This window comes from Phaethon aethereus (genome assembly GCF_964289735.1).
Source record: "Phaethon aethereus genome assembly, chromosome: 12".
Taxonomy (NCBI): domain Eukaryota; kingdom Metazoa; phylum Chordata; class Aves; order Phaethontiformes; family Phaethontidae; genus Phaethon; species Phaethon aethereus.
In genome coordinates this window covers 1,603,941-1,629,950 of record NC_138588.1, presented here as the reverse complement: position 1 = coordinate 1,629,950, position 26,010 = coordinate 1,603,941, and the positions used below count along the sequence as shown (strand labels likewise).

At 56.4% G+C, this 26,010-nt stretch overlaps 1 protein-coding gene across 2 annotated transcripts in view; it reads right to left on the bottom strand.

The window, feature by feature from the left end:
* Nucleotides 1–25,810, bottom strand: part of ITGA11 (integrin subunit alpha 11) — a gene marked incomplete at its 3' end in the record, with an annotated part of 48,976 nt that extends 23,166 nt beyond the window's left edge. For both annotated transcript variants that reach the window (XM_082005149.1, XM_082005148.1), the window contains exons 1-5: nucleotides 25,483–25,810; nucleotides 17,361–17,472; nucleotides 4,154–4,263; nucleotides 1,834–1,925; nucleotides 1,475–1,589 (exon numbers count right to left, since the gene is read on the bottom strand). In XM_082005149.1, coding sequence (XP_081861275.1) covers nucleotides 1,475–1,589; nucleotides 1,834–1,925; nucleotides 4,154–4,263; nucleotides 17,361–17,472; nucleotides 25,483–25,534 — 481 coding nt within the window. In that variant the 5' untranslated portion in view covers nucleotides 25,535–25,810. The remainder of the gene's footprint in view (nucleotides 1–1,474; nucleotides 1,590–1,833; nucleotides 1,926–4,153; nucleotides 4,264–17,360; nucleotides 17,473–25,482) is intronic.
* Nucleotides 25,811–26,010: the final 200 nt, after the last annotated feature.

Below are 26,010 nucleotides of genomic sequence, written 5' to 3'. Positions count from 1 at the left end.
AAAGGGGAGATTTATGGCTTCGTTCCTCGCAGTCGGGTACTTGCTTTTACGATTTGTTTGAAAAAAAATCTTATTTCAATCATTCATAAAGACCTTTGGGCTTCAGCAAGGTGGAGAGAAGCCACAAGCATCCTCTCTGCTGAGAAAAGACCGGATAACTTTCCGAGAATAACACTCAGTGGTATCTTTTCTGATTCAGATTTGGACCTCTATCCGGTCTAATATAACGGCACACTTCAAAGAGCGCAGGCAGGATCCGGCCTCCGTCCCTCCCACCAAGCCATGCTTTACCCCTGAGTCACTCCTCAGCCCTGCCTGCGCTCGCCGTATAACACAAGCCGGGCATTTCCTCCCCTTCCCGTTAAATCCTCAGCGACGAGGCAGCCAGAAACCCCAGCGAGGACCCCAGGACGCGGCTCCGCAGCGCGAGCTGCAAAGGATTTAAGCGGTCGGTTTTCGGCGGGGGACACTGCTCAGTGCCACCCCGCTATCGTGCTTATGTCTTATAACGTTATTTAGAAAAGTTGCAGGAAACCAGAAGGCGCCGAGTTTCCCCATGACAGATATTTATCGGTTGCCCTTTTCACCTACGGTAGGCATTTATGGGTTAGCGCATCCGTGGGCTGGAGTCTCGCGTGGGTCGCTCCGTCACCGCCGTCCTGAGCTGCGTGCCACCGTCTCAGTCCCTCCCAGCACCCCCGGAGAGGAGCCGACCCCCTGCATCCCGCTCACTAAATGATAACGCTCTGCTCGTTAACCACCTTCTCTCCAAATCATCAATCACCCTCTGCAGCGAGGGCTAAAAGCATCTCCTGGCCATAAAGAGGGAAGCAGCACTGTAAATTTGGTGGTGGGCTCTGCCTTTACTGCCTCTGCCCCCCAAAAAGTCCCGTTTTCCCGTGCCCTGCTCTATGCCGTGAGAATTAACCGGCACCAAAGGGGTGGCGGAGCTGGGGCATCGCAGCCCGCGCCCGGCTGGGGCAAGGAGCCTCCGGGAGCCCCGACGGTGCAGGACAGGCTTCTGCAATTTCTTACCACCTACGGGAGAGCCGGGAAGCTTATTTAATACCTCAAAACAAAATCACGTATCCAAATTTACAAATTTGGGCCGAAATATTTAGCTTTCAGTCAATGAGCTCTTTGTATTGTGTGGCCAAGGTCTGAATTCTTTCCCTGTTTTGCCTTCCCAGCTGTGCTGATAAAATATTCTGGATACTTTTATTTCTGGCTTTGGAAGAATAAGGTATTTTTTGTCTTCCCCGGGGTGTCAGTCAAAAGGAAAACGTTTACCATATGTCTGTGTACGTAACCCCCTTTGAATCACTTCCCTGCAACCATTTCCTCTGCTCTCTTGCCTTCACTTAAACACTGACATCGCTTTGTTTTCTCAATGGGAGCGAAGCGATTAGAGAACAGAAGTTCCCTCTGACTTCAAAGACGGGTTTAGAGCCGCAGGGCAGATTGTTTCTCGTACTCTGCAGAGCCGGAGCCACTGTCTTGGAGAACCTGAAGTTGGAGTTGACCCGGGAGCACATGCCCGTGGTGTAGTAGGAGCTCCCGCACTCGTGGGACCAGAGAGGGCTGCAGGCCTGGAGGAAAAAACCGAGCATCAGGGCTGGGTCTAAGCCTGCCGCTTTTTAATTGCTGCTTTGCAAGGCTGTCCTCTCCTTCGGCATCTTTTTCCCCACGGAAGATGAGGGCGCGCGAGGTTCCCGAGCCCCGCGGCGCGTGCAGCGACACGCGTTAGCGCGCCTTCACCCGCGGAGGCGCGCGCAGCCCGCGGGACCGCCCCGCGCAGGGAGCCCCGGCTGTGCCGAAGCCCCCGTTCCTCACCAGAAAGCTGTTGTCCTTGGGGTTGGTGGCCAGGCTGAGGCCGAGGCGCATGTTGTCCTTCCGCTCGGAGACGTTGGAGAGCGTTACCCGTCCTTCGGAGAGAGGATGCGGTTAGGGACGGCTGCCGGGCGGGGATGCCGGGCGCCCAGCCCACGTCCCCGTGGTGCTCCCCGGCATCTCCGGAGCAAGAAGGGACCCAGCTGAATGCCGGAGGAGAGCCGTCTCTGCCTGCTCACACGGCAGAATTCATGTTTTGCTTTTTTTTGGAAGCAGTTGCCAAGATAAAAATTGGTTTTTTTCTCAGATGCCACAACCAAGAGAAGGAAAAGTCTTCTAGGGAGTGAGGCCTGAGTCAGAGACGGCATCCCTTACACAGCCAGCCTTTGGGAAGAAACCCCTCTGAGCGGCTCTAGCATCTCCTCTTTTCTTGCCGGGCCAGCAGACATTTAGCGGCAGATTTATCTCTGTGCATTGCTTTCGCTCCCCGTCTCACAGCCCAGAAAGCGGGAACGGCCCCCGGGCATCCCCGTCCTTCTGCTAAAGCCAAGATAATTTAGCTGTGACACCAACGCAGCCCAGCCCAAGCGTTCCTGCGCTTCAGGGGCTCCGGGCAGCGCGGCTCCCCGCGACCCGGGGCTCCCGCTCTGCTGTTTGGCCTGAGAAGCAAACCGAGGAGGAGGAAATCGGGCAATTAACGGTAAAATTGGGGGATTGGTTTCATTGCCTGTGGCCTTTGGAAGTTTCTTGCTGAGGTTTGAAATTGAGGGGAGGCTCAGAAACTCCAGCCTCCAGCAGCCCCTCGCCTCGTCCCTGCGTCCCTGCCCCCGGGCACGTGCTGCCGCGCGCCGCGGCAAAGCCGGAGAAAAAGGGGCTTCAGCCCACGTTATAAATCCTCCAGGATGCCGGCTGCAGACGCCGAGGCCCCGCTGTCCTGCTCCGGTACCCGGGTGCTCCCTGCCCGCTCCTGCACCCGCTGCCCGCTCGGCGCGGGAAGGGAAGGGGCAGAGCCCCGGTCCCACGCCAGCTCCTGCTTCTCCATGCTACGGTCATCTCTGCTGCGTGCCCGCTGTCAGCGTGGCATCCCCCCCAGGGCAGCTCCACGTCTGGTTTTACTCAAGTGGCCTCAGTGGGTTATGGTAACTAGACAAGTTAATTGGAAAAAAAAAAAAAAATAGGATGTGCTCATGGAACCGACCTTTTCACTTGAAACTTTTTTCCAATAGAAAAAAGATTGCTTTTTAGCAAGATTCAAATTTACACACACAAGAGATTTATTTTCTTGAAGAATCGGGATGTTCTCATAGCAAGTAAGAAAAAAAAGAGAAAAGAAAAAAGAAAACAATGTTTAAAAAAAATAAAAGATTTGGAGCCAATCAATCAAATATTGTGGGTGATCCAAAGTTCCTCCTCTCTTATCAGCCCTGGTAGAAACCCAGGATAGTTCAGATTCATAATGATGAAAAATAAAGTGAGAACAGCTGCTCCGGCTGCTCCGGTGTTAAAAAATCCCAGACTTTGCCCCCGAACCCCAGCGATGCTCCTCAGGACCATGAGAAAGTCCCTGCTCCCATGTTCCCTGCTGAGACAGGGACATGCCTGTCGGGTGCCTCGCTTTGGGCAGCAAAGGGGACTTGTCGTGCCCCCCGCCGTGCTTTGTGCTGCCCCGACCCGGGGAGGCCACGTCCCGATATCGCGCTGTCGGCACGACGGGTGCCGGCCCGGCCCGAGAAACCCTGAGGAAGATCCTGCTCTCTCCTCACAGGGAGATGGGATTGGGATGTCTGTGGGACAGGAGCACCCCCGGGGTCTCTCCTCCTGCGACGGCAGCGATGGGGCCGGGGGGTGGTGGGGCTGGGTGATAATTCCCCAAATACCAGAGCCGCGGTGACAGGTTGGATGTTGGGAGCAAAACCTGCCCGTGCCCAGGAAGCCACTGCGGTGCCTGAGCATCCCCCGGGCGGGACCAGAGACACCGCCATGTGCAGCCAGGAATTTGCTAGTGGGACCATTATCTACTGATAATTTTATCCTGGTGGTTTAATGAACCAAACAGCTTAAGCTGTATTAAATAAATGACTTTTTTTACCTTATCCCGATTTGCTCAATATTACCCTGACGTTGCTTAAAGCTCAGCACCAGGAGTGACGTGATCACTTGAAAGAGTTCCTTATCTAAAAACCCTCCCAAAACACGCGGTCCTCATGCTTTTGGGGACAGTCTGGGCAACGCAACAGGCTGCATCTTCACAGACCAAAGCAGCGATAAAAAGCGCCACGTTAAAAACGCCCAGCTGCCCCTCGCTGCCCCGCGGGCTGCGTACCCAGGTTGAGCTTGGTGCAGTTGCTGTGGGTGTCGCTGGTCACCGGGCACTTGTAGACATCTCCCGTCTTCTGCTGGCCGTTGGTTTCGTAGGGAGCTCCCACCACCAGCCTGCGGGAAAGAGGGGTCCGTCAGTGCCCGGAGACCAGGCGGGAGGCGCGGGAGCAAACCCACCGCCGGAGGGGAACCTCCCCGGGAAAAAGGATTCCCTGGCCCAAGCCCCCCGCTCGTGGTTCGGGAGGTGTCAGGAGAGGGTCCCTTGCTGGAGGACGCTGTCGTTCCCCAGACCCGACTCGGCGCAAGCAGAAAAACACCGTTCCGCCTTCCCCTTCCCACGCCGGCAGGCAGCGATAAGCTGGGGACGAGGAGTCACCGCTGCTGGGAAGGAATGCCCACCAGATGCACCGGGCGCGAACGAACGCTCGGCAGCGAGCGAGGTCTGCAAAACCATCTGAGGGCGCGGGGAGGAGCGGGTGGCCCCCGTCACCACCTCGGCTTCACGGCCGGCACCGGCACCGAACCCCTCGGCATCCGTCTGCGGTCCCGTGGTGGGCACGGCGGGCCCCGGGAAGCGGGGGACGGACGCGTCCCTCCCCGCTGCTGCTGCAGGCAGGAGCCTTTCCGTGCGGGGGGGGTCTTCAGGACACAGATGTGTACAAAGGGTCCTGCCGAGCGATACCCGGAGCAATAGCGAGGAGCTGGTCTAGCCGTAACGGCAGCTCGCGCTGCGATCCACGGGGAATTTTCCCCACTAAAAAGTTGAAAAAGTGAATTCCCAGGAGTTTTGCTCCAGCCCGGGGTTGTTCACGGACGAGCAGCCCAGAGCACATTTGGATCCCCAGCTCAGCGGCGGGTGAGGACGCTGGGCATTTACCTGTTCTTTAAAATAAGAGGAGCAGATAAAAACACATGCACCCACCAAGGGTGCGGCCCACTGGTTGGGATGTATCTGGGACATTGCGAGCATTTTTCTCACTTTTTCTTGCGGACTTGACCGGAATAGTACAAAAGAGCAAACCAAAGGAGGAGGAGAACAGGACCTGAGGAATTTGGCCATTCCTTCCAGGCTAGTTCAAAAATACCCCGAACCACGGGTTATTGGCATCTTCTGCTCCCAACGTGTTAGCCCCAAAATAAATCTGCTCCGTTGCTTTTTTTGCTTTCAAAATCCTATCGGTGGATGCAACCGTCCCAGTCCGGATCGCCAGATAAACAGGACCTCTTTTGTTCTGGGCCACCCTACCCAGCAGCTGGCGAAGCGACCGTCCCCGGCGCAGATGTTCCCTGTTAGACCAGAAATGGTCATTTTTTTTTTTTTTCCAAAATGCGGCTTTTACAAAGACACTAAACACTCATTCTTTTATTCCATCGCTATGAAACGCAATTGCTCACCAAATTAAAAGCTCCCAAATCTAAGCGGCGTTTAAGGATTCTCATGGAAATACTTCCTGTCTTACAGCTTCATTGTTAATGAGGAGATTAATTAGAGGAAAATAATAACCATCTGGAGCCATCCTCAGTAGCATCCAGAAGCTCAGGGAGGTCTGGTACCTTCTCCCTGGCCTGCACAATCCATTTGCTCCTGTCCCTCTGCCTCTGCTGCACTATCGATGCCCGTTCGCTCACGGTCAGAGCCGGGGGAGATGTGAAACGACGTGAAAGGGTGTGGGAGGGGGAGAGAAAAAGACCTTGAAGACGAAGAGAAACAAAGGCTGGGACGCCTCAGAGGATGACGTTCTCATTTTTAAATTCTTCTTTCCGATAGAAGAATTTAACACAAACGGGATTGAACGTGAACTTCTCAGAGCAGCTCCGCCTTGATGCTCCCGCGCCTCGATTACCTGCCCCCCCCCGCAGCGGGAAAATCCCAGCTGGGACTTTCCCATTAATTAATATTCACATGTGAATATTATCACACTACCCATTAATAAATATTCCCCAATAGCAGGGGTTATTAGGTCGAAGCATCTCTTTCAGATGCGAGACGACGACGAGGCCAAACCACCCATTCCCCCAGTCCCGCCTCGGGGCTGCAAGCTCAAAGCAAGCCCAAATATTTACAGACGCTGCCATGAATGCGGAGGGGTTGTGAAGCGCACGAAAACCGAATTTTTGTCTCACAAAGACAATGGCATTGTTTTCCCTTTTCGGTTAAATTTAAACGATTAATTAGCTGAAGCTGTCAAATTCTCATGGAAACTTGGCAGCTTGGGAAAAAGGCTTTTCCAGCTGTTTGAAAGGTGCCGGTTGTGTTCCCCGAAGACTCGCCAGCTCGCAGGTTGCTTGCGAACCTCTTCCTTTACTTTGTTGTTTGTAAACTTGTGCTCTAAACAGCTTTTTTCTTAAAAAAAAAAAAAAAAAAAAAAATTCCATCCCTAATCATCACCTAAATCCAACTGGAGCATCCTGCCGCAGCAGGGAGCCATGCCCTGCTCCATCCCGGCGTCTGCCCTCCCCACGCACCCTTGGGTCACCCCAAATCTCCCCCCTCGCCCTCCCTGCAGGGTTGCAATCCGCCCCCGGCCCGACGCTGAATGAGCAGAACCCTCCAGAGAGAGCGAAGCGGCAGGCCCTTGCCTCACGGCTTGGCTAATAAACGAAGCTCTAAAAGAAAATAAGAACCAAACACGCCCGCCCTCGCCTTCCTTTTCATGCGCTCCTTATGGCGAAAACAAAAGCAAAAAAAAAAAGGGCTTAAATGTGAAAAGCGCAGACTGCTCAGAGGAACATGTCTGAGGACATATTTTTAACTTTCATCCTGGGGAAAAAAAAAAAAACAAACAAAAAAAGGAAAACCAAGCTGTTGGTGGAAATATCCGAGGAGCCTCTGCTCTGCCTGTGCACCGAGGGGAGTGGAAACCCAATTTCTGCTTCGCCAGTGAGCCAGCATCCGCGCCCGGTCCTGCTTCCCTGCCCACGCCGGGGTGGGACGGCTGTGTCCACGACCGCTGGGCGAGCACAAAATGATGTGTCAAGCTCAATTTGCCCCCTTTTTTTTTTTTTTGCACTGTTTTAAATGATTTCATTACACGTGCATGAGTGGCGTGCGCAGTGCTTCCAGCATAACAGCAAACCCGAAACGCTGCCGTGCTTCAGCGTCTAAAACAATTAGAGTCACAGCTGCTCGGGACTGATTGAATTATTGGGGTATTTTGTTTTCCCTTAGCCAAAACACTATCTGGTGAAATTCCCTGTGTCACAGACATTCATTCCTGCCAGTTATCTCGGTACTGAACCCAATAAATTATGTTTGGCTGGAGCGCATATCCCGGAAAAACATCCGTCCCTGATTTGAAGGCATCAAGCGATGGAGAAACCAGCATTTCCCTGGGAAATGTGTCGCAGAATTCAGCGCTTAAAAATTCGTGGCCATTTGGGATGTACCCACAGGCTGCCGTGCTGAGCCGAAGGGACATGCCCATCCCCAGCATCCCCTCCATCAAACCCCTCCAGCAGTCCTGGGTCTGCCCCTGCTTCATTCCTTTACTCCCTATTTATCTCCATTTATTATTCTCTACTGCATAGATTTGTAATTCCTGCCTAGTGCCCCTAAAGTGCTGTTGGTTTTACCTGCTGCCAGGGCTGTATTAACCAGCACCTTTCCCTGGAGGTAGCTCAGCCCCTCGCCCCCCACTCACGCTGATCCCCCACCGTGACCTGAGGGTCCCCCAGAGACCCCTCAGCCTTTTTGCACCCAGCAAATTCCTGTCTTTTTAAGGGAATAACCCCCCGGCACAGCAGCTCCCTGGGTGCATCGCAGAGAGGTCGCAAAGCTCATTTTGAGCCTTAGGATATTTTGATTAAATGGAAAGAAATCAGGAAAGGAAGGTATGTCTAGCTGGTGACCCGGGAGTGCAGGAATTAGGGAGGAACGGAGAAGCAGCTATGCTTTTCACAGGATTTTTCAATCAATGGGACACTTAATCTCCTGCAAGGCAAATTCACTTGCAGCTAATTTATTCAAGATGGATCTGGATGAAGAAGTGAAGAGGAAAGGGAGAGCTCAGCTGTGGAAAACTTTAAACGGGACCGGAGCTCCTCGGAGGGAGTGTGGCAGAGGAACAGGCTTTGAAATGTTTTTCTCCACATTGGCAACGGTGGGAAAAAAATACCTAGTGGGAGTCCAAGGAGAGGCAGAAACGGCGGAGAACTCAAAGAGGTGGAGGCACAGGAGGATGGGGGACCTGAAGAGGAGTCCTCGGCCTGACGGCAGCTTTCTGTGCAGCCTCTAGCAAATCACGTTACCAATCTCTGGTCATTTTTTCGTATTTAAATACGAGCCAGCTCCGCCGAAGAGCGCAGGCAATGCCGGACGGCTCTGCCGAGGGGGAGCACCCCGTCGCCTTGCACGGGCAGACGGCCGCTCCCCCAGTTCTGCTCACCAGCAGCAGAAAAATCTCGTGTGTTGGTGACCCAGGGCCACCGCAAAATCACGCGTGGGACAACCAGCTGTGGCTGAGCACCGGGCGACCTCCACCACGGTCTCATAGAGGGAGTTCGAGCCGATGCATTGTTAAACCCAGGTCCATCCCCCAACACTGCCCGGAGCCCAGGGAGGTGCAGCAGAGCTTCCAGAAGGTGACAAACTGATTTTTTGGGTCTCTCTACGGAGCAGTCCCGTGGGAGGGAGCTTGGGGCATCTGGGAGAGGAGCGCAGGCTGGCAGCGAGAAGGGGCGTTGGGTCTGGGAGCACCAACAAGCCGTCCTGACGTGCGCTGGGTTCACAGCGTACGAAATACCGTCCGCCGGGTACATTCCGCGAGCGGATTTGGGAAAGCACGGCGCACAAAGCCAGGAGCGGGGCAAACCTTCGCCCTCCCACCGGGCAGCAGCAAGATGTTTCACCCGGCCCGGGAGCCGAGGCCGGGGCATGCGGCAGGGGAGGAGGAGGAGGAAGAGGATGGTTACAGCAGGGAAGCGTTCGCACCGTCTGTGTCAGGTTTCCGCTACCCTCTGCGAGGGACAACGTCCCCCAGTGCGGGCGCCCAGGAGAGGATGCTCCTCCCCGCCGTGGCTGTTTCATCTTCGTCCTTCTCTCCTGCGTGGAACGCCGTCTCATCCCGACCCGTTCCTGACCATCTGCAGCCCTAGCACTGCTGCTGAGCTGGCGTCCTTCACACAGCTCCGGAGAGGCTTTTTTTGGCACCCGGCTTTGGGCTGACTCCTCAGCAACGAGCCGTTCGGGCTCGATATTTAGCGGTGCTCGCAGGGGAAGGTTACAGCCCCTGCAAGGCCGTTTTGCCCACTGAATACCTGGTAAATCACCCCTGGGCAGAAGCGTTCCCGGTGGAGGCATTCGAGCCTCTTGCCCACTCCCAGGTCTCCCTGTGCTCCCCATATTACCCCAATTAACAGACAACTTACTAATGACAGCAGCTGCAGTTCTCCATGCCCACGTTTGGTGAGTTTTTGGGGGATTTCTCTCCCGAGATGTAGCGCATCCTTCCTCCGAGGTTTGGGTCCCGCCGGCCCAGCGCCGGGCACGGAGGTGGCTGGGACCAGACCAAGACCCACCCCCGGGCATGAGCTTCGTCCCCGTCCCCCGCTGCTCCTGCACGAGGAGCGCCCGCAAGAGGCTGTCCGTCTGCCACCGGCACGCAAAGCACCCTCGGCTGATGGTTTTTTAAAAGGCCGATCAATGTTTTCTCTGCTTTATGACAAACCTTCTCATCGCAAAACGAAACATAAACACGGCTGCCATTTACCCAGCCGTTCCACGCGCCGGGCACGGATGCTCCTCGTTACACAGCCCGCTCCCGCGGCGCATCTGCAAACCCATCTCCCCCCGCGCCGAGCGGCCGCGCCACGGGAGCAGCCCCGAGGGGACCCAGCACCAGGACACGGAGGCAAGCGGGGTCCGAGCCCCACGTGCTGCCGCAGCAATTGCGCAGACATCGCAGTAAGCAAAATCACCGGCGTGCTCCTTAAAATAGCAGATGACGGGCGTGTTGCAAACCATGTCTGAGGAACTCGCAGAATATTGTGGTCAGCGGTAATGATACTTTCTTATTTTTCCTGGTGTAATTTTTTCCCTTTTACTTAGGGATATTGTAACAAAGAGGTGTTTACAGGCGAGGTCCGTCAGCGATTCTTGGCCCGGCTTGTGGGTTTCCACTGCGGCGTTTGGAGTGGCTGGTTGATGCTCTCCGTAGGCTGCACGTGTCCCTCAGGGCTCGGGTGATCTCTGGCTTCCTTCTGGAGGTTTCCAAAGCAAGCGCCGATCTGCGACTCCCGTTCTCACCGGGTGCCTCTTGCTTTCCTCAGCCACCCGTTATCACCAGCTAACGGTCCCGCGCTGGAAGCCACCGCCTCCAGTATCCCAGCTCCATCCATCTGCTCTTCAGTGCTCCAAGACCAGGGCACCAAACCCCCAGCCCTAAATAATGAAGATGTGATTGCAAAGGCCTTTTTATGGGCGAGTACCACGGGATGGCGAGGAGCAAGACTCCCTTCCTCCATAGAGATCTTTACAAATGAGGCTATAGATATTTTGCAGCACACGTGTAACGTGACGGCACAGGCAGGGCTTGGTGTCCATCCACCTCCAGCCTCTCCCAGTCTCACCGCGGGAGGGGTGCTGGGGTCCTACGGCGGCACCTGAATGCTAACACTATGGTGCAATGAGGGTGCTTTAAAAACACCAAGCAGACAATTTTCCTCTGTGCACCGAGGGCCTGGCTGCCAAAGCTTCTGCTTGACGGGTTTCCTCTGTTTCTTCATAAAAACCCTGCTGCGCCTCGGGGGGGGAAGCCCACCCGTGTGTCACGGCAAGCGAAGGTAAGTTGGGGGACGCTGCTCTTGCTGCAGCGGTTTGGAAAGCCCTGGGTAAAGCCGCAGGGTTGGGGCAGGTGAAATTTTCAGGCTCTCGAAGTGGGGAAGGCGAGATGGAGATGCTGGGATGCCCGGGAACCCCGAAACTGCGGGGCAGCTGCTCTCCGCTGGCTGGATTTGTCGTGTAGCCCAAATCCCCGTTTCTGCACGTGCCTCCCGTTGCGTCCCTTGCGGAAAAAAATACCCAGTGCAGTTTTGCCTTTTCGCTGGACAGGGTGGCAAACCTCTTCCTTCCTCTTCTTGGTTGCTAGCAGGCTGAAAGGGTGTGTCGGCTGAGTGCTGCCTGCGTTTGTCTGCAACGGGATGTCCTCCCACGAACCCCTCTCGCCTGCAAGCCCTACAGCGAGTAACACGAGACCGCATCTATTTTTCTGATGAGACCAAACGCCTTCTAAAAAAACAATTAAAAATAAATGAAAGGGCCTAAGCTTACAGCCGATGCAAACCAACCCCAGAGCCTGTGATAAACGCGCTGCTTTATGGCCAGGAAGGTCTGCCCCAGGGATGCCAGCTGTCCCGTGTCCCGTGTCCCCCGAGGCGCCGCGGGAAGGTGCCAGGCAGGGACAGACCAACCTGTGGAGTGGCCCCGAAGAGCCCAGCAACACTCACAACAGAGCCTCTGGGATTTTTCCGGGGAAAATAAAAAAGGCCATACTGTGCCAAAAATGGGACAAGACCCGAACGCGGGAAACGGAGCGGGCTGCTACAGCGTCCCGCGCCCTGCGGCCAGCCCGCGCCTGCAGCCCCGGCGCGGTGGGAGGGAGAGCCGGGAGCAGACATTATCCCCGCGCCGGAGGAATGCTTTGCAGTTATGTACCCTTTCACCAAAATAATCCGAGCGCTCGGGTACCGGCCAAACCACAGGAGAATTACAGCCAAGAAAGCCTCTCACAGTAGTAGGGAAATAGCAAACCCTTTAACTGTTTTTCCAGATCAGCACAATTATAGCTTTAAATCCACCGAGCAGATATTTCTCTCTTCTCCCTCCTTTTCCCTTTGGCCGCGCTCAGGCTGGAAACGTCATGTCTGTGCCTGGAGCAGCCGTGGGGACGGGGGCTCCGGGCTGGCCCCCTCGGGCCACCCTTGGGAGGGGGAGGTAGCCCTGGGGTGCTCCCAAGGGCGGAGAGCTGTGCGTGGGGGGCTCGAGGGGGCCAAACCCTGCCCCGGGGCTCGACAGCACCCTTTGCTGCAGAGGGGGTCGGACAGCATGAGGCACGAGCTCCGGTGGGAGCGAGCAACTAGAGAGCATCCAGCACCCCAAATCTGGACCCGCAGCCCTTGAAGCCCGTCCGGCTGCCAGTGCGGCCGGGGACCCACTCCCCAGCCGTGCCACCTCGCCGGCAGCGGCGGCGAAGCCCCGGCCTCAGCCGGCTCGGGAATGCTATATTTATTATTTTTATGGCTTCTAAAAGCTAATGGATGTTTATTCCCAGGGCTTTCCTTCCACAGCCAGTTCGTCTCAAGCTTCGTTTTTCGCATAGCTGGAAACTTTCAACCCGCAGACACAAGCCGGCGCGGGGCAGCACGCATGGGAGGAGGGAACGGGTCCTTTCGTCCGTCCTTGGGGGGTGACACAGCTCCTGCTCCTGGGATGACGGGCAGCAATCAGGAAAAGCAACTGGGAGGGGGGAGATGCAAGATGGAGGGAACGTCTTCCCCCCTTTTTCCCAATGATCTTGGACCTCTAAGAACATTTTTCTCCCAAACTCAAGGTGATTATGGTTTCTGTTTGGCACAAACATCCATGCGCAACATGAGAAGAGCACACGCGGGGATGGGACCTTCCGTGTTTGAGGGGCACGCATCCCACGTGCATCTGTGGAAACTCTTTTCATGTTTGAACACACCTATTTTGCCCAAATAAATCCATCCACAGCAACAAACCTGCCCAGACTCATGCAGTTCACACCTGAAATACCCCCAAAATCGCACGAACCAGAGCGTGACTTGGGGCAGAGGAGCAGCTCCGGGCCAAGCCGCCCCTTCGGGTCAACACCACGATCATTTCTGCCGTGACAGCCACCCCCTCTCCTTCTACCAAAACTCCTGCCGGGCCACTTCACCCCACGCACGGCAGCACGGGGAGCTCCCGTCTCGCCCGGCTCTGGGGCGTGGGGACGCTCAGACCCCGTCGCACCGGGCACCGCTGGCCCTGCCTGCGCCCGCAGCGCGCCGGGGCAGGGCGGCCGCTGCCGCCGTACGCCGCCGCGCTGCGCGTTAGGACGAGTTTCAGTAGCCTGTTGTCATTTTTTCCATTCACATACTTGGAGAAGGCGCTTGGGTTGCACCTCCAGCTTAATGAAAAAAGGAGAGAAAGTGTTGAGAGAGGGGTCTGAAAACCACTCAGGAAGACGGTGAGCAGAGAAAGCCACCCCACAAATCGATGAGCTTTTCGAGCAATATATATCCAAGTATTTTTTTCCCCCTGGAGTTTAATAATCTGAATTCTTTCCTCCCAGATTTTCCACTATCAAGGTTGCGCTTAAAACCCCCATGTGCAAACGATCTGGCTCCTTCCCCCAAAGGTTAAAAAAAGGGAAATATTGACAGCTAAAAATATATCTACAGAATATTATATATATGTTTGTGTATACACATACACTCAAAGATGCCTATACACAGAGATACATATATATAAAATATTTTTTTATATATATATATGTATGTAAAAGCTGCTTTGAAACCCTTCTAAAGCCATCCACACTGGCCAAAAGCAGCATTAAAAGACTCAGACTGAAGGATAGATGCCAAAGTCCTCAGATTCCACATTTGGTATTTGGCAGCCGGGTCTCTGCACGTTGCTATAACCATCACTCCCGTACGAACCGCGCTTCTGACATAACCATTTAGTTTCTCTGAGCTCTTCTGCGTTTCAGTGGATTTTGTTGAACTCCTCTGGGATGGTACTGAAGGATGCTCGTCTGGCTTCTGCCTTACCAGCAACCGGGGTTTCATCTTCGCATCTCCATTTCTTCTGCCTCCTGCCAGGTCCTGGGCTTGGCACAATTATTATCCCGCTCGCTCTGTACGTCCTTGGTTTATACTATAGACATTTTGTTTGTTCAGTCATTTATCCTTTAACCAGAGTGAGTCATGGTGGCTTCATTTTTTAACTGCGTACACATATTTAATAGACATTTTATATTACATAATTGCATGTTCAAATACATGCTGTACTTATGTGTATACATACACTCGTTCTGTGCAGAGAACATCCGTTTTTTTTTGTGCAGAGGAACAAAGTACAGCTATGTCCTGCCTGATGTTGGCAGGAGGGATGTGAGAAGGGCCAAAACAAGCCAGAGCTGGTCTTTGTTCCAGTATCCTGCTGGGAAAGGAGGCAAAAAATCCTCTCTTCGCTGGTCCCCAAGGAAGCCAGCCCTTGACCATCAGTGATGGTGGCAGCTTGAAGGCTTGAGAAAAAGCTTAAGGGCCCCCAGATGGCATGGGAATTGCAGTCCCTCTGCCGGGGGGCAGCCAGGACCATGGCTAAACCAGCACCTCTAGCTACAATCGGGCTGAAAATATTAAAAAAAAAAAAAAGGACGTTTTCCCCCAATCTCCGCAGGGCCTCTCCCTCAGAGAGCTCACTTTGGGCAGAAATCTCCGCAGGTCAGCCCACGCGGGCGTCGGACACCCACCGGCTCAGCTACCGCTGCCGTCCCTGCCTGGCGGGGAAACCAAACCCGAGGGGCAGGAGGGAACCGCACGGGATCCCTCTCAAACACCCAGGAGCTCTGCAGGGTGGGCCGAGGGACGGGACAGGCTCGCCCCCACCCACGCCCTGCGTCTCCCGCCCAGGGGCGGGCGAGGAGGGTCCTTCCTCGGCAGCAAGGCTCAGCCGCGGTCCCAGGAAGGTTTCCCACCGCCTGCACCCACGGGTGGCACTTTGCCACTTGAGGGGCACGGCGCCCGCGTGCCATTCGCACCCGGGTACGCCGCTCTCCTCCAAGGGGGAACCTCTGGCATGGCTTAGGGTGAGATGAGATCTAGAAGAGGGATATTATCCAGAAGCAGGGAGGAATGTGATGGCAAAGACACTCTGTTCCTCCTCCTTACCTGCCTCGGAGAACCACGGTCTCTGCCCAGCCTTTCCTAGGCTTAGCCCTGACCTGGCCGGCACCTCTGCAGAGCCGGAGTCACCTGCAGCAGCCAGCACAAGTACCACCAAATTTTTGGTGTTCTGGATCCATTCCTGATAAGAAAATATTTCTCAGCAGAGGTCTGTGCAAAGGAAGAGCCTGCATGGTCTGAAGCATCAGATCAGCCATCCTGGAGACCGTGGTCCCCATCCCACAGACATGCCTGGGCCCTGCCCGGGAGCGCGTGAGGGCTGGACACACCAGGCTGGGCTCAGATTCCCTTAGAATTTAAGCGCACGGTGCTGCCCAGATGTGCTCCAGCATCACATGGACGGAGATGAGGATGGAAGATTTCATGCCAAGCAGAACAACATCATCCGTTAGCATCCATCCCAGCCCAGGTCTCCAGCGGGTCCCCTTGCGGGAATTTGCTTTATTTACTGGAACTACTTGACGGCCACCTTTATGCTGTGCTCTGCCGGCTTTGGCCGCGAGCAGTTGCACTCTTAAGCTGCGCAAAATTCTCTACCCCTCAAAAAAAGCATTTCTTTGGGTAAATTCAAGCGAAGAAAGGGTGGAGAGCGTGTCCCATGCCAGGTCTTCCTGGCTTCTGGCTTGTTAAGCGTAAGCTGGCCGGTTGGGAAACAGTCCCAGAGCACAGATTCATGGACGGTGAGGACGAAAAGGATCCTGAGAGACCACCCGGTCCCCGGCATGGCCCCAGGCAGGGTCAGCTCTAGGAGTGTGCCCCGCGCTCCGTGAGCGGGTTCGACGTGCCCCTGCGAGGATGCTCCGGCACCCGGCACCGTCGCGCTTCTGGGGAGGCTCAGCCCGGCTGTGAGCAGCCCCGCGCTTCGTCTCGAGCTGCGGCGGTGGAAAAGCTTGTCACCGCCACGCAGATGTGAGCCTCTGACCCTGGGAGGGGAAACTGGGTGCTAAAACACCTGCTCAGGACCCATGTCTGCTTCATGAGCTGCATCCCCGGCAGCACCCTCCCTTCCCAGCCCATCCCAGAGCAGCGCTCCCGGTGGAAAGCTGAACCTTATCCCACCAGTCAAAGCTTTATGAATATTAACTCGGGTCTCTGCTGCATGGTGGGAGGAAACAGCGTGGATTTCACCGCAGGCACCTCCCCGGGACGCAGCTGGGAGCAGCGGAGCCTGGACGGTCCCCGCAGCCCCGACGCGGCACGGGGGGGTCGCAGCACCAGCGTCACCCCGTTAACTGGATGCACGGTACGGTTCGGGAAAGCACACAGCCCTCGCGGGGAGCCGGAGCCTGGAGCCAGCGGAAAGGCTCGCGGCCGCACGCCCGGGCGGCTGGCCCTGACCCCGTGTTAAACGGGAGGGGAGCGGCGAGTGGGGAGGCTTCAGGCTGTGCTGACGGCGGCTGGCGAGGCCAAGGTTAAAGCCAACCCCCCCGCTCCTCCTCGCAGCGAAACGTCCGCGCGGCTCGGGGACAGGGTCAGGCCCCACGCCAGCACCAGCCAAGGTCGTGCAAAGGCAGCACAGGTCTGATTTTTGAGTTTCAGGGGTATCCATCTACATTAATGACACATTTGCTTGCTGCCTTAAGCCGGACTGTTGTCCACCCACGGAGCAGGTCCTTCAGCTCCGCAGCAATCGCGTTGCAGAGAATTTAATGAGCTTTTGAACTGCCCTCATCGCCGCAGCATCCAGATGTGCTTCTGCAGAGCATCAAGCGTCTCCGCCAACATCTGTGCGGGATCCCCCAGCGGGGATCAGCCCTGGCAGGGAGCAAAACCTGCCGCGAAACCCAAAACCCCAGCAAAGCCGTCGGAGTCTCATCTTGCACCCCTGACAGACGCAGGCAGGTCTGAGCGCTTCTGCAGACCGCGGCTCTGCAGGTGGAAACTATATAAAAGAGGATGGCCTCGACCCAAAACCCAGATGGGCTTCCAGCGAGCATCGGCGGCCGAGGGGCCCCGGGGAACCGTGAACCCGCCCGGAGCAAAGCCCCACGCACAGCACTGGCCACCGAAAGGCAGCAGAGCGGGAGCCAGCACACAGCAGCCTCCACACGCACACCTAGCAAACACAAAATGTGCTGTTATCCCCCCCCAAAACTCCGCTCTTTGAAAGGAAGAAGGTTTTCTCTATTTTGTCCAGGCTGGCTTGGCACCAGCACCACCAAGAGCAAACCTGGTTTCCCTTGGAACTGGGGGACTGACCACCTCAAACTTGTGGTCGGGTGGAGCAGGAGGAGAGATTCAGTATTTTGGGCAGGTTGCTTTAGATCCCCTCCTCTTCAGAGCCCTACACAGAGCTGACTTACCATTTCTTCCCCCCGATGTCATGCTGCTGCACCGTGTAGCCAAAATACGCTTCCTTAGAGCCAGCTATTATTTTGGGCCTCTTGGTGTCAATGTTGAAGGTATCACTGAATCCTGGGGACAGAAAAGAAGGATCCCATCAGCCAAGGTGCTGAGATGGAGGGAGAAAACACTTTTTTACTGTGGTCAGACATTGCACATTTCACTTCAAGAAGCTGTGCAGTCTTCACTCTCAGAGATATTCAAATCCCAACTAGACGCAGCCCCTGATAACCTGCCCCAGGTGACCCTGCTAGGGCAAGGCTTGGACTAGATGATCTCCAAAGGTACCTCCACCCTCATCCGTCCTGAGAACGCTGCTCCCCCAAAACGCACGACACGCCCCAGGAGGGTCCTAAGGCAAGGCAGGGTTGGGTTTACCCCATCACAGCAGCTCTGTGGCACAGCATTCCCACAGCCAGCCGTGACGGAGGGGGGGGCTGCAAGACCCAAAGCACCCCAGCTCCCCCTCCCCTGCAGCCACCCAGCACTCCTCTCTCCAGCACCGAGCCCCCAGGGAGCAGCCAGCCCTGGGGCTGCAGCTTTAAGCGGGTTTGTTTAGGGCTTAGAGGCCACAGCTGCACAAGCCCTGGAGGGCAGCCCCCTTCCCCAGCCCACCTGCAAAAGGGGCTTCACCCCGGCAGGCACCAACGTGCTCCTCGGAGCCGCTGAGCTGGTGCCCACCGCTGCTACCGAAGCAAAACTGTGTTTCTGGTTTATGCTGAAGGAAAAAGTATTTTTCCTCTATACCACTGTAAGAATGAATCTGCTGAAGCCCGGGCTGCCAGGACAGGCATGGGGAGGGGAGAGGAGAGCACTCTCCTCCCCTCTGACATCTGCTCAAGCCCCCCCTCTGCAACAACTTGCTCCTCCAGCCATGGAACAGCAGCTGCTTGCGGGGGGGATGGCCACCACCATGTCCCCACGCAGCCCAGCGGGGACCACCGGCTGAGGGTACTTAGGAAATGTGTGGTCACGCCAGATGTGCCCGGTCTGGAGCCCATCACCCGTCCCAGCTGTCCCCACGGGCCACCTCCTGCCATTCCTGAGGGTTTTGCAGTACCAAAGATCCAAATTTGGGATTCACTTTTCCCGTGGGAACAAAAGCCGGTGCCACTGGGGGCTTTGCTAAGGGAGAAGTGGCTCTGAGGGAAGGGTGTCCCCAAGGATGGATGCTCAAACCTGGATGGGTTGATTTTTGGGCTTAGTCCTCTCCCCAAGGCTGCTCTGGAGGATGCCCCTTCCCGCAGGACAACGGGGGGAGCATCCCAGGCCGCGGCATCCCAGCTTCGGGGAGCCCGGTGCTGACAGCCTGCCTGGGTCAGCCTTCAAGAGCAACTTGCTTGCCAGGGAGCAAATCCTGGGGGATCGGTCTGGCGACTCCTGCCTCTGCCGGGAGCCGGACCCAGCAGCAGGGTGTGCAGACGGGGGGTCGGGGGAGTCTCCCCAGGACTGGGGTGTTTCGGGGCTGCTGGGGATGCCCCTTTGCCCATGCGTGGGTGCAGGAGCTGCCTCGAACTGTGCCCACGGGCTCCCTGGGTGCGTTCGATGGAGAAATTGGCTGGGGGAGAAGACCACCCCCAGGCAGCGGGGAAGGGGGGTACCCGTGTCGAGGGGCTCCAGCACTGCGTTGCCTCTATTACTGGTGGCTGCAAAACGCGGCAGCCCCCCACGTCCCGCGGTCCACGTGCCATAGCCCCGGCCTTGGTCCAGAGACACGTACATTTTGGCTCAAGCCAGCATCACGCTCAGACCTTCCACGGGTGCAAATGCCGCACAGCTTCTACGGGGAGGTGTTTTTAAATTACAAAACTGTTTTCCCCATGGGTTTGCTTAAGTGTAGAGGGGCACGGCCCAGGTCCCAGCAAGGAGTGACCGCATGGGAGACGATGCTGCAGGGAAGGATATGCCATAGCCAGGATATCCCAGACCTCTATTTGCCTTCTGGCAGAAAGTAGCTGCAGTTGCAAATAAAAGATCCTGGCGTCCCTAGTAAGGACGGCTTTAAAAGCAGCAGAAGGATCATGTTTGGTATTTATAGGGGTATAAAGGGGTTGTCAACAAGAGAGGCTGGGAATGCCGCTTCCCAGGCAGAAAAATTCAGGATGGAAAGTGCTTTTATAGGTAGGAATGTTAGGGATAAACCCGGCTTTTTGCAGTCATAGGAACTAATCTGCAACGTTAGCGCCGTAAGCAAAGAACCGCAGAGTCTCGCCAGGGAGAGCTGAGGTAAAGAGCTTTAAAATCCTACAAAAAGAAATTCTAGAAAGCAGGGACAAAAAAAAAAGGAGACGGGGAGGATGAGAGCCAGCATATTTTGTGGTAGATTGACCTTATTTAACATTACAAAACAAATTAAAACCTCCTCTGAGTTAACCATTACCCAGTGGAGATACGGAGGGCAGGACCAGCCATCGAGAGGAGCGATGGGCGGGGGGACGGGGGGGAGGTCGTGGGGAGCTGGGAGCACCCCAGGGTGTCACATCACCGCCACCGGTGAGTCGGGGTGACACCCTGGACCTGGCTGGAGGAAGGGGGGGGTGTCTTTTGGGGAGTGTTTTTTTTTAAATATTAAATATTATATATTAAGAATATATAAAATATTACAAGCAAGGTTCAAGTCCAGGTAATGCAGAGGCTTCTTCATCACTTGAGCACAGAGCAAGTGTCAGAGAGGATGCAACGGGTTTTCTTCTCATTTTTTGCATTCATCAGGGTTTCTCTGGTTGTGCACTGCAGGAGCCCTTTCCCAGGTAAGCAGAGGCTTCCAGGGAGCAGGAACACTGGAGCAAGTCAGGGATCCCCGTCCCGGGGCTCCTGCCCTGTTGTGCAGCTGTAGCCTTCTGCAAAAGGCAGCCAGGCTGGTCATGAAAAGCAACATAAAACCCCCACTAAATAGCAGGAATGCTTCACTGGGTCGGGAGGGGAGCAGGGAGGGTGCTGCAAGGGGCTCGTGCCGCTCACCGTGCCGGAGCATCCCGGCGCGGCAGGTAGCGGGGACCAGGGCAGGGGATGGGGCTGGAAAAACGAAACGATCTGGAAGAAATTTTCCAGGCGACGGATGGCAGAGGAGAGGAATTTCAGAAAGCCGACAGATGTGGGTGCATTCGAGGCAGAAAGAAAAAAAAAAATAATCGGAGAATATTTAAACTGGCCTAAATTAATGGGAGCTTTTTGGGAGGTTGTCAAGGAGATGGAGCAACCCAAAGAACCGAGTCTCATTTTCTTGTCATGAGTGACATCACTGTCATAAATAAGTGACCAAAAGCCGCATGTTTTGCTTGCGAGTCTGCCAAGGCAGGAAGCCTCAAATACCTCCTTTCCGAACTGGAGCATCTGTCGAATCCAAACTTTTGATTCTTGTCAGGTCAAATATTGAAAAGAAAAAAAATAAAACACATTTGGGAAACAATGCTGGGAATAAAAGCCACCTTTCCTGCCAAAAAGAATAAAAATAAGTCCTCCCTGTAAGGGAAACCTCCAGGAGGGGGATGCTGTCAGGGCCCTGGCACCATCCTCCTGCCCATACCTCTGCCCGTGCCTCCTGCCTGCATTCTTCAGGCAAGCAGCAGGATGCACCGCCGGCAAAGGGACTCCGGGAAGGTGCCGTAACGCAGCCCGGCGGCGCTTGCTGTGATGCCCTGAGCCTGCTTCTGCTGCCGTGAGAGATTTTGGGATTTAGCTCACTGCCTTCGCTCCAAACCTTTGTGATTTAAGGAGACACGAGCCGGGCAGTGGAGCTGCCGGAAAAATTTCTTTTTTTTTTTTTTTTTTTTTGACTGTGGGGAAAACACATTCAATTTTTTTGACTGCATTGTGCAAACCCAGCCTGTCTCACTGGCCTGCAGCACTTTCACAGCTCGACACAGAGTTTCTGGAGAGAAGCCGAGCCGACGCAGGGCAGTGACATGGAGGGGACAAGCATCTTAAAGGCTGCGGCTGAGGCCAGCCCACGGGAACCTGTATCCGGATCCACACGGGCTCTCCTGCCAGATTCCCCGGGCAAAGGCAGCCTGCCCGCTGCCAGGCTGCTGCGGGTCCCCAGGGGCAGCGCGGGAGGACGTACGGGGTTTGGGGGCACTACAGGTGACCCGAGAAAAAGGGTGTGAATGGGACACGAGAAGAGCACGTGCCGCACCAGGGTCGTACTTTCTTGTGGTGAAAATTGGAAAAATGGTGCATCCTGTTGCCTGCCTGAAGAATGCAGGCAAGAGGCAGGGGCAGAGGCATGGGCAGGAGGATGGTGCCAGGGCCCTGAGAAGGGCGACGGAGCTGGGGAGGGGTCTGGAGCACAAGTCTGGTGAGGAGCGGCTGAGGGAACTGGGGGTGTTCAGTCTGGAGAAGAGGAGGCTGAGGGGAGCCCTTATCGCTCTCTGCAACTGCCTGAAAGGGGGTTGTGGTGAGGTGGGGGTTGGTCTCTTCTCCCAAGTAACCGGCGACAGGACGAGAGGAAACGGCCTCAAGTTGCACCAGGGGAGGTTTAGGCTGGATATTAGGAAAAATTTCTGTACTGAGAGAGTGGCCAAGCATTGGCACAGGCTGCCCAGGGAGGTGGTGGAGTCACCATCACTGAAGTGTTCAAAAAACGTGTGGACGTGGCACCTGGGGACACGGTTCAGTGGGCATGGGGGTGTTGGGTTGATGGTTGGACTTGATGATCTTAAAGGTCTTTTCTGGCCTTAATGATTCTGTGATTCTGCGACCTGTGATTCTGTGCAGGGACAAGCGAGCTGCGAGCTGGAGGAGCCCAGGAGCACGTGGTGAGGGGAAAGCTCACATCTGCCAAAAATCTGGAGCGTGCTGGGGTCAAGCAGCTCGGTCTGGCACTTTGAAACTCGCCTTGCTATTCTTACTCCTGCTTCCTCCCTCATTGCTGAAGCCCACACAGAAGAGGTGACCTCTGTGGTGGGGCAGTAGGTCCGGCATCGGCGCTGTCACCCCTGCACCCTCAGCATCCCTGGGGATGCCACTGGCCACCCAGCGCTGTGCTCCAGTGACCCCATCCCCACCACTACATGGGCGTTGGTGGCATCGGATGCTCCTCTGCAGCCCATCTGCCATGCACATTACTTTTTCTTTTCTTAGGATTGAAATATTTGGCTTAGCTAGAAAACGTTTAAGCTTGATATAGGGTATTCGGGCAAAAGCTAGGAGGCCCCGAGAAGGAGCAGGGTGGGCCACGTGTCCCTGCACTTCCCTCTGGCTTTAATTCCTATCAAGCACTCTTTGCCGAATGAGATGCCGAAAGCACCAAATTCCTCTCCAGGTCGCTCTCTCAAAGCCAGCGTTTGGCACCAGCTATTCGGAAACGACCCGGGGTTTGGTGGCTGCTGCAGCGGTGGATGGAGAGCCAGGGAATACTGCGGATGAACAGAGGATCAGTCATCGCCAGCTCGTGTGTTGTAACATTCCTGGTTACCCGCGAAATCTCTGACAAACAGCCCCGGGGCGTTAGCTACACAAGTACCTTGTGCTTCCATAATTCCAGCTTTCTGGCCCCCCAAAAGCCGGGGAGGAGGAGCAGAGGCCACATTTCACAGCCCTAAGGAACATGTTGATTGTTCATTTGCAGCGCGTTCATTAGCGATAAGGCAAATGCCATCAGGGATAAATAGCAGCAGGTCTCTGACCGCCCCGTTCCCAAGGGAATACCAGGAAAGCCATAGGTTGTGGGGGCCACGGTTGGCTTCTCGGAGCCCCATGCGCCATGGGGCTGGAGGGGGCTGTTTAACAAACTCTCACTGGCCAAACCCTGGCCAGTGGATGGACAACTGGTAGATGAGGAGGTGGGGTCCCTTAGTCCCACTGTTGGGGCTGTGGAGCCACCCAGAATTAAGTACCCACCATCAAAGCCTGGATTGGAGGGTCCCTTGGGAACCCACCTGGACAATCCCAAATGTGCCCCGTGGAGCAAGCACGATGGTTTTACCATTTGGTGACCCTTCGTAGAGGGAAGGAGCCGACTACCTTCTCTGGAAAACCAAACCAGCAGAGGAACACAGAGGCATGGTCTGACACCAGGGAAGTTATCGCATCTCAGCGCATCCTCCCTGGGTCCTTCTGGACGTCGCAGCTTCCCCGCCAGCACACGGCGTGAGAGAGCGGCGGGGCCATCCGCTGCCACCGAAGGCGTTTGTTTTAACAAGCCATGGCTCAGCACCCCTTGGCCGGGCTCTCCCACTTTGGGCCCAGACCTGCACCCTGCCTGTGTCGAAGCCTCGGAGAAGAGGAACTGGCCTGATACAAAGTTTAGGGACACCTTGGGTTGTCCCCAAGACGGGCTGTGCACAGAGCCATGGTGCTGGGGTCCCCGGCCCTGCAAGGTGCCAACTGGAAGGGGACCAGCTGCCGGGCACCGGCATCGCCCGCCTCCTCCCTTGGCCCTGAGCAATCACCGGGCAATCGCCGGGGAAGCCGCGGTGGCTCCAGGGACTCCCAGCCCGTGGGACGATGCAAGAGCGGGGACAGAGCCTGAGTGCAGGAGGTTCCCCTGGGGCCACCGGAGAGAGCCAGGAGGGGGGTTTCCCTCAGGCAAAGCACCCGAGGCTTTGTGCCAGGACAGGCAGTGCTGCCCGCACGGCAAAGGGACCGTTCCCAAGGGTGCACATCCCAGCCTGGCACCCCCAGCTCAGCCCAGCGCCCCGGGGGGTCCCGCACATCGTGCAAGCTTGCTTTCAGTCCGGATGGCAAAACACCAACGTTAGTCCTCAGCAAAATACACTGACCGGTAGCCACAACACATCCCAGCGTCCCGGTCCGGACACCACCTCGGAACGCTGGAAGCATTAACCCTTCTCTCCGGCACACCGCCTGTGTTTGCTGCAGCAGCGCTGCCGTCGCCGGCCCCTCCAGGCACAGGCAGAAACACCCACGGGCAGAAACACCCGTGGGCAGAAACGCTCGCGTGGAGGATTTCTGTTCAGCCCGAGGCGGCGACGCCAATTTGCCACATCCCCCAGCTACGCTCTGCAATATCCGCCACATGTCTACGAGCAGCATCTCTTTAAGGGGAGTTCACCCCACGGACTCGGTCGCCCACGTAAGCACGGCCGGGGCTGTGCCGCCGTCTCGGTGCCGGCGCGATCGGCCCCAGCGGTTCCACGCAGGCAGCCCCGTGCCCCGCCACGCTCGCCGCCATGCGAGGCGCGGACACATGTTCCCTATTAAGCAAAGAAAGGCAGCTCTGCTGCGGCTTGCTTTAAAGGATCAAGCAACAGTGCAATTAGAAGGGGAAAAAAAAAATGTAAAAAAACCCACCCTGGCGTGTTTTTCCATCAGGAAATGTTTGCAGTGGCAGAAGCGCTGCAGGCTGGCGGGGAGGCGTGAGCCGGTGGCAGCGATCCCGGGAGCGGGGAAAAGCTCTTTTTTGCCCTTTGCAGCACCGAGCAGTCCCAGCCTGGCTGCTCGGAGCCCCGGCTGCGTGCGGGAGGCTGCCAGATGTAACTGCAGCAAAACCGAGGGCTGCCCGGGAGCCTCTTGCTGCCAGGAGCGAGCCCGAGCCTGCCGGCGAGGGGCCAGCAAGAAGCATAAACCCCCCGCTCCTGCCCCAGCCGGGCTCGTCCCGCACCCAGAGCCAAATGGGGGGAAGCTGCAGGCTCGCCTCCCGAAACGAAGCGCTTGCCTGAAACCTCTCTTATTTAAACCCAAGCAATTGTCCTCTGCACAGCCCCCTCATGTGCAACGGGACAAACCACCTGTGGGTGAGAAAAGTTAGCTCTAGGTAAAAAGGTCTGGCTTAACTGAGGGGGGGCTTTTCTTCCTTTGCCATCTGATGCTTCAGAAAAACCCTGACTAATCCTGCTCCAACTGCAGCCCAGCCGAGGAGGCGGCCGGCAGGACGCCGCGCTGCCTGCCCGCTCCTACCTGGAGCCCACCAAAGCTCTCCATCCCTTTCAGCTCCCCTTCACCCACCTCGACGGCGCCCGCCTCGCTCCCTCTCTCCTGCTCCCGGCAAGACTTTTCCAACAGCCTTATTAACCTCGGGCTTTCTCCAGCACTTTTCCCAAAGAAGCAAAAGTTATTCGCGGTTGCTTTCCCTTTGCCGGGGGAGTTGGGGTGGGTGCAGGAGGGGGAGCGGGTGCTTACCGGGCAGGAGGCAGAGGGAGCAGGCGAGGAGCATCCCGCTGGGGAGGTCCATGGGAGCGCTGGCTGCCCTGCTCCCCGGCCCCGAGCATCCGTGGGAGGCAGCCAGCCAGACTGGTAGCCTCGCTTGCAGAGCCCTTTCCTTATCCCCAGCCTTTCCCGGCTCCCTGACAGAAGGAGAGCATTGGGAGGGAGTGGGAGGGACAAGCGAAACTTGTAGGAGGTACAGCGAGAGAGGACGGGAGAGGGGACAGCCTTCGCACGGCCGCGGCACCCTTTAGGGATCGGCTTCCCTGCAGGGCTGTGCCGGCTGGGGACTTCAACCCCACGGCAGCACCCTGCTCCTCTCCCTGGGGCATCCCACTGGGGTCCCCTGGGGACCCCGCGCCCCGATCGGGTCACTGATGGCTGTGGGGTGCCACCTCTGGCCACAGCTGCTTGGGTGCTGGCTCCACTCAGGTGCCACCTCCACTTGGGTGCCAGCTCCACTCAGGTGCCACCTCTTCTTGGGCAGTACCTCCACTCAGATGC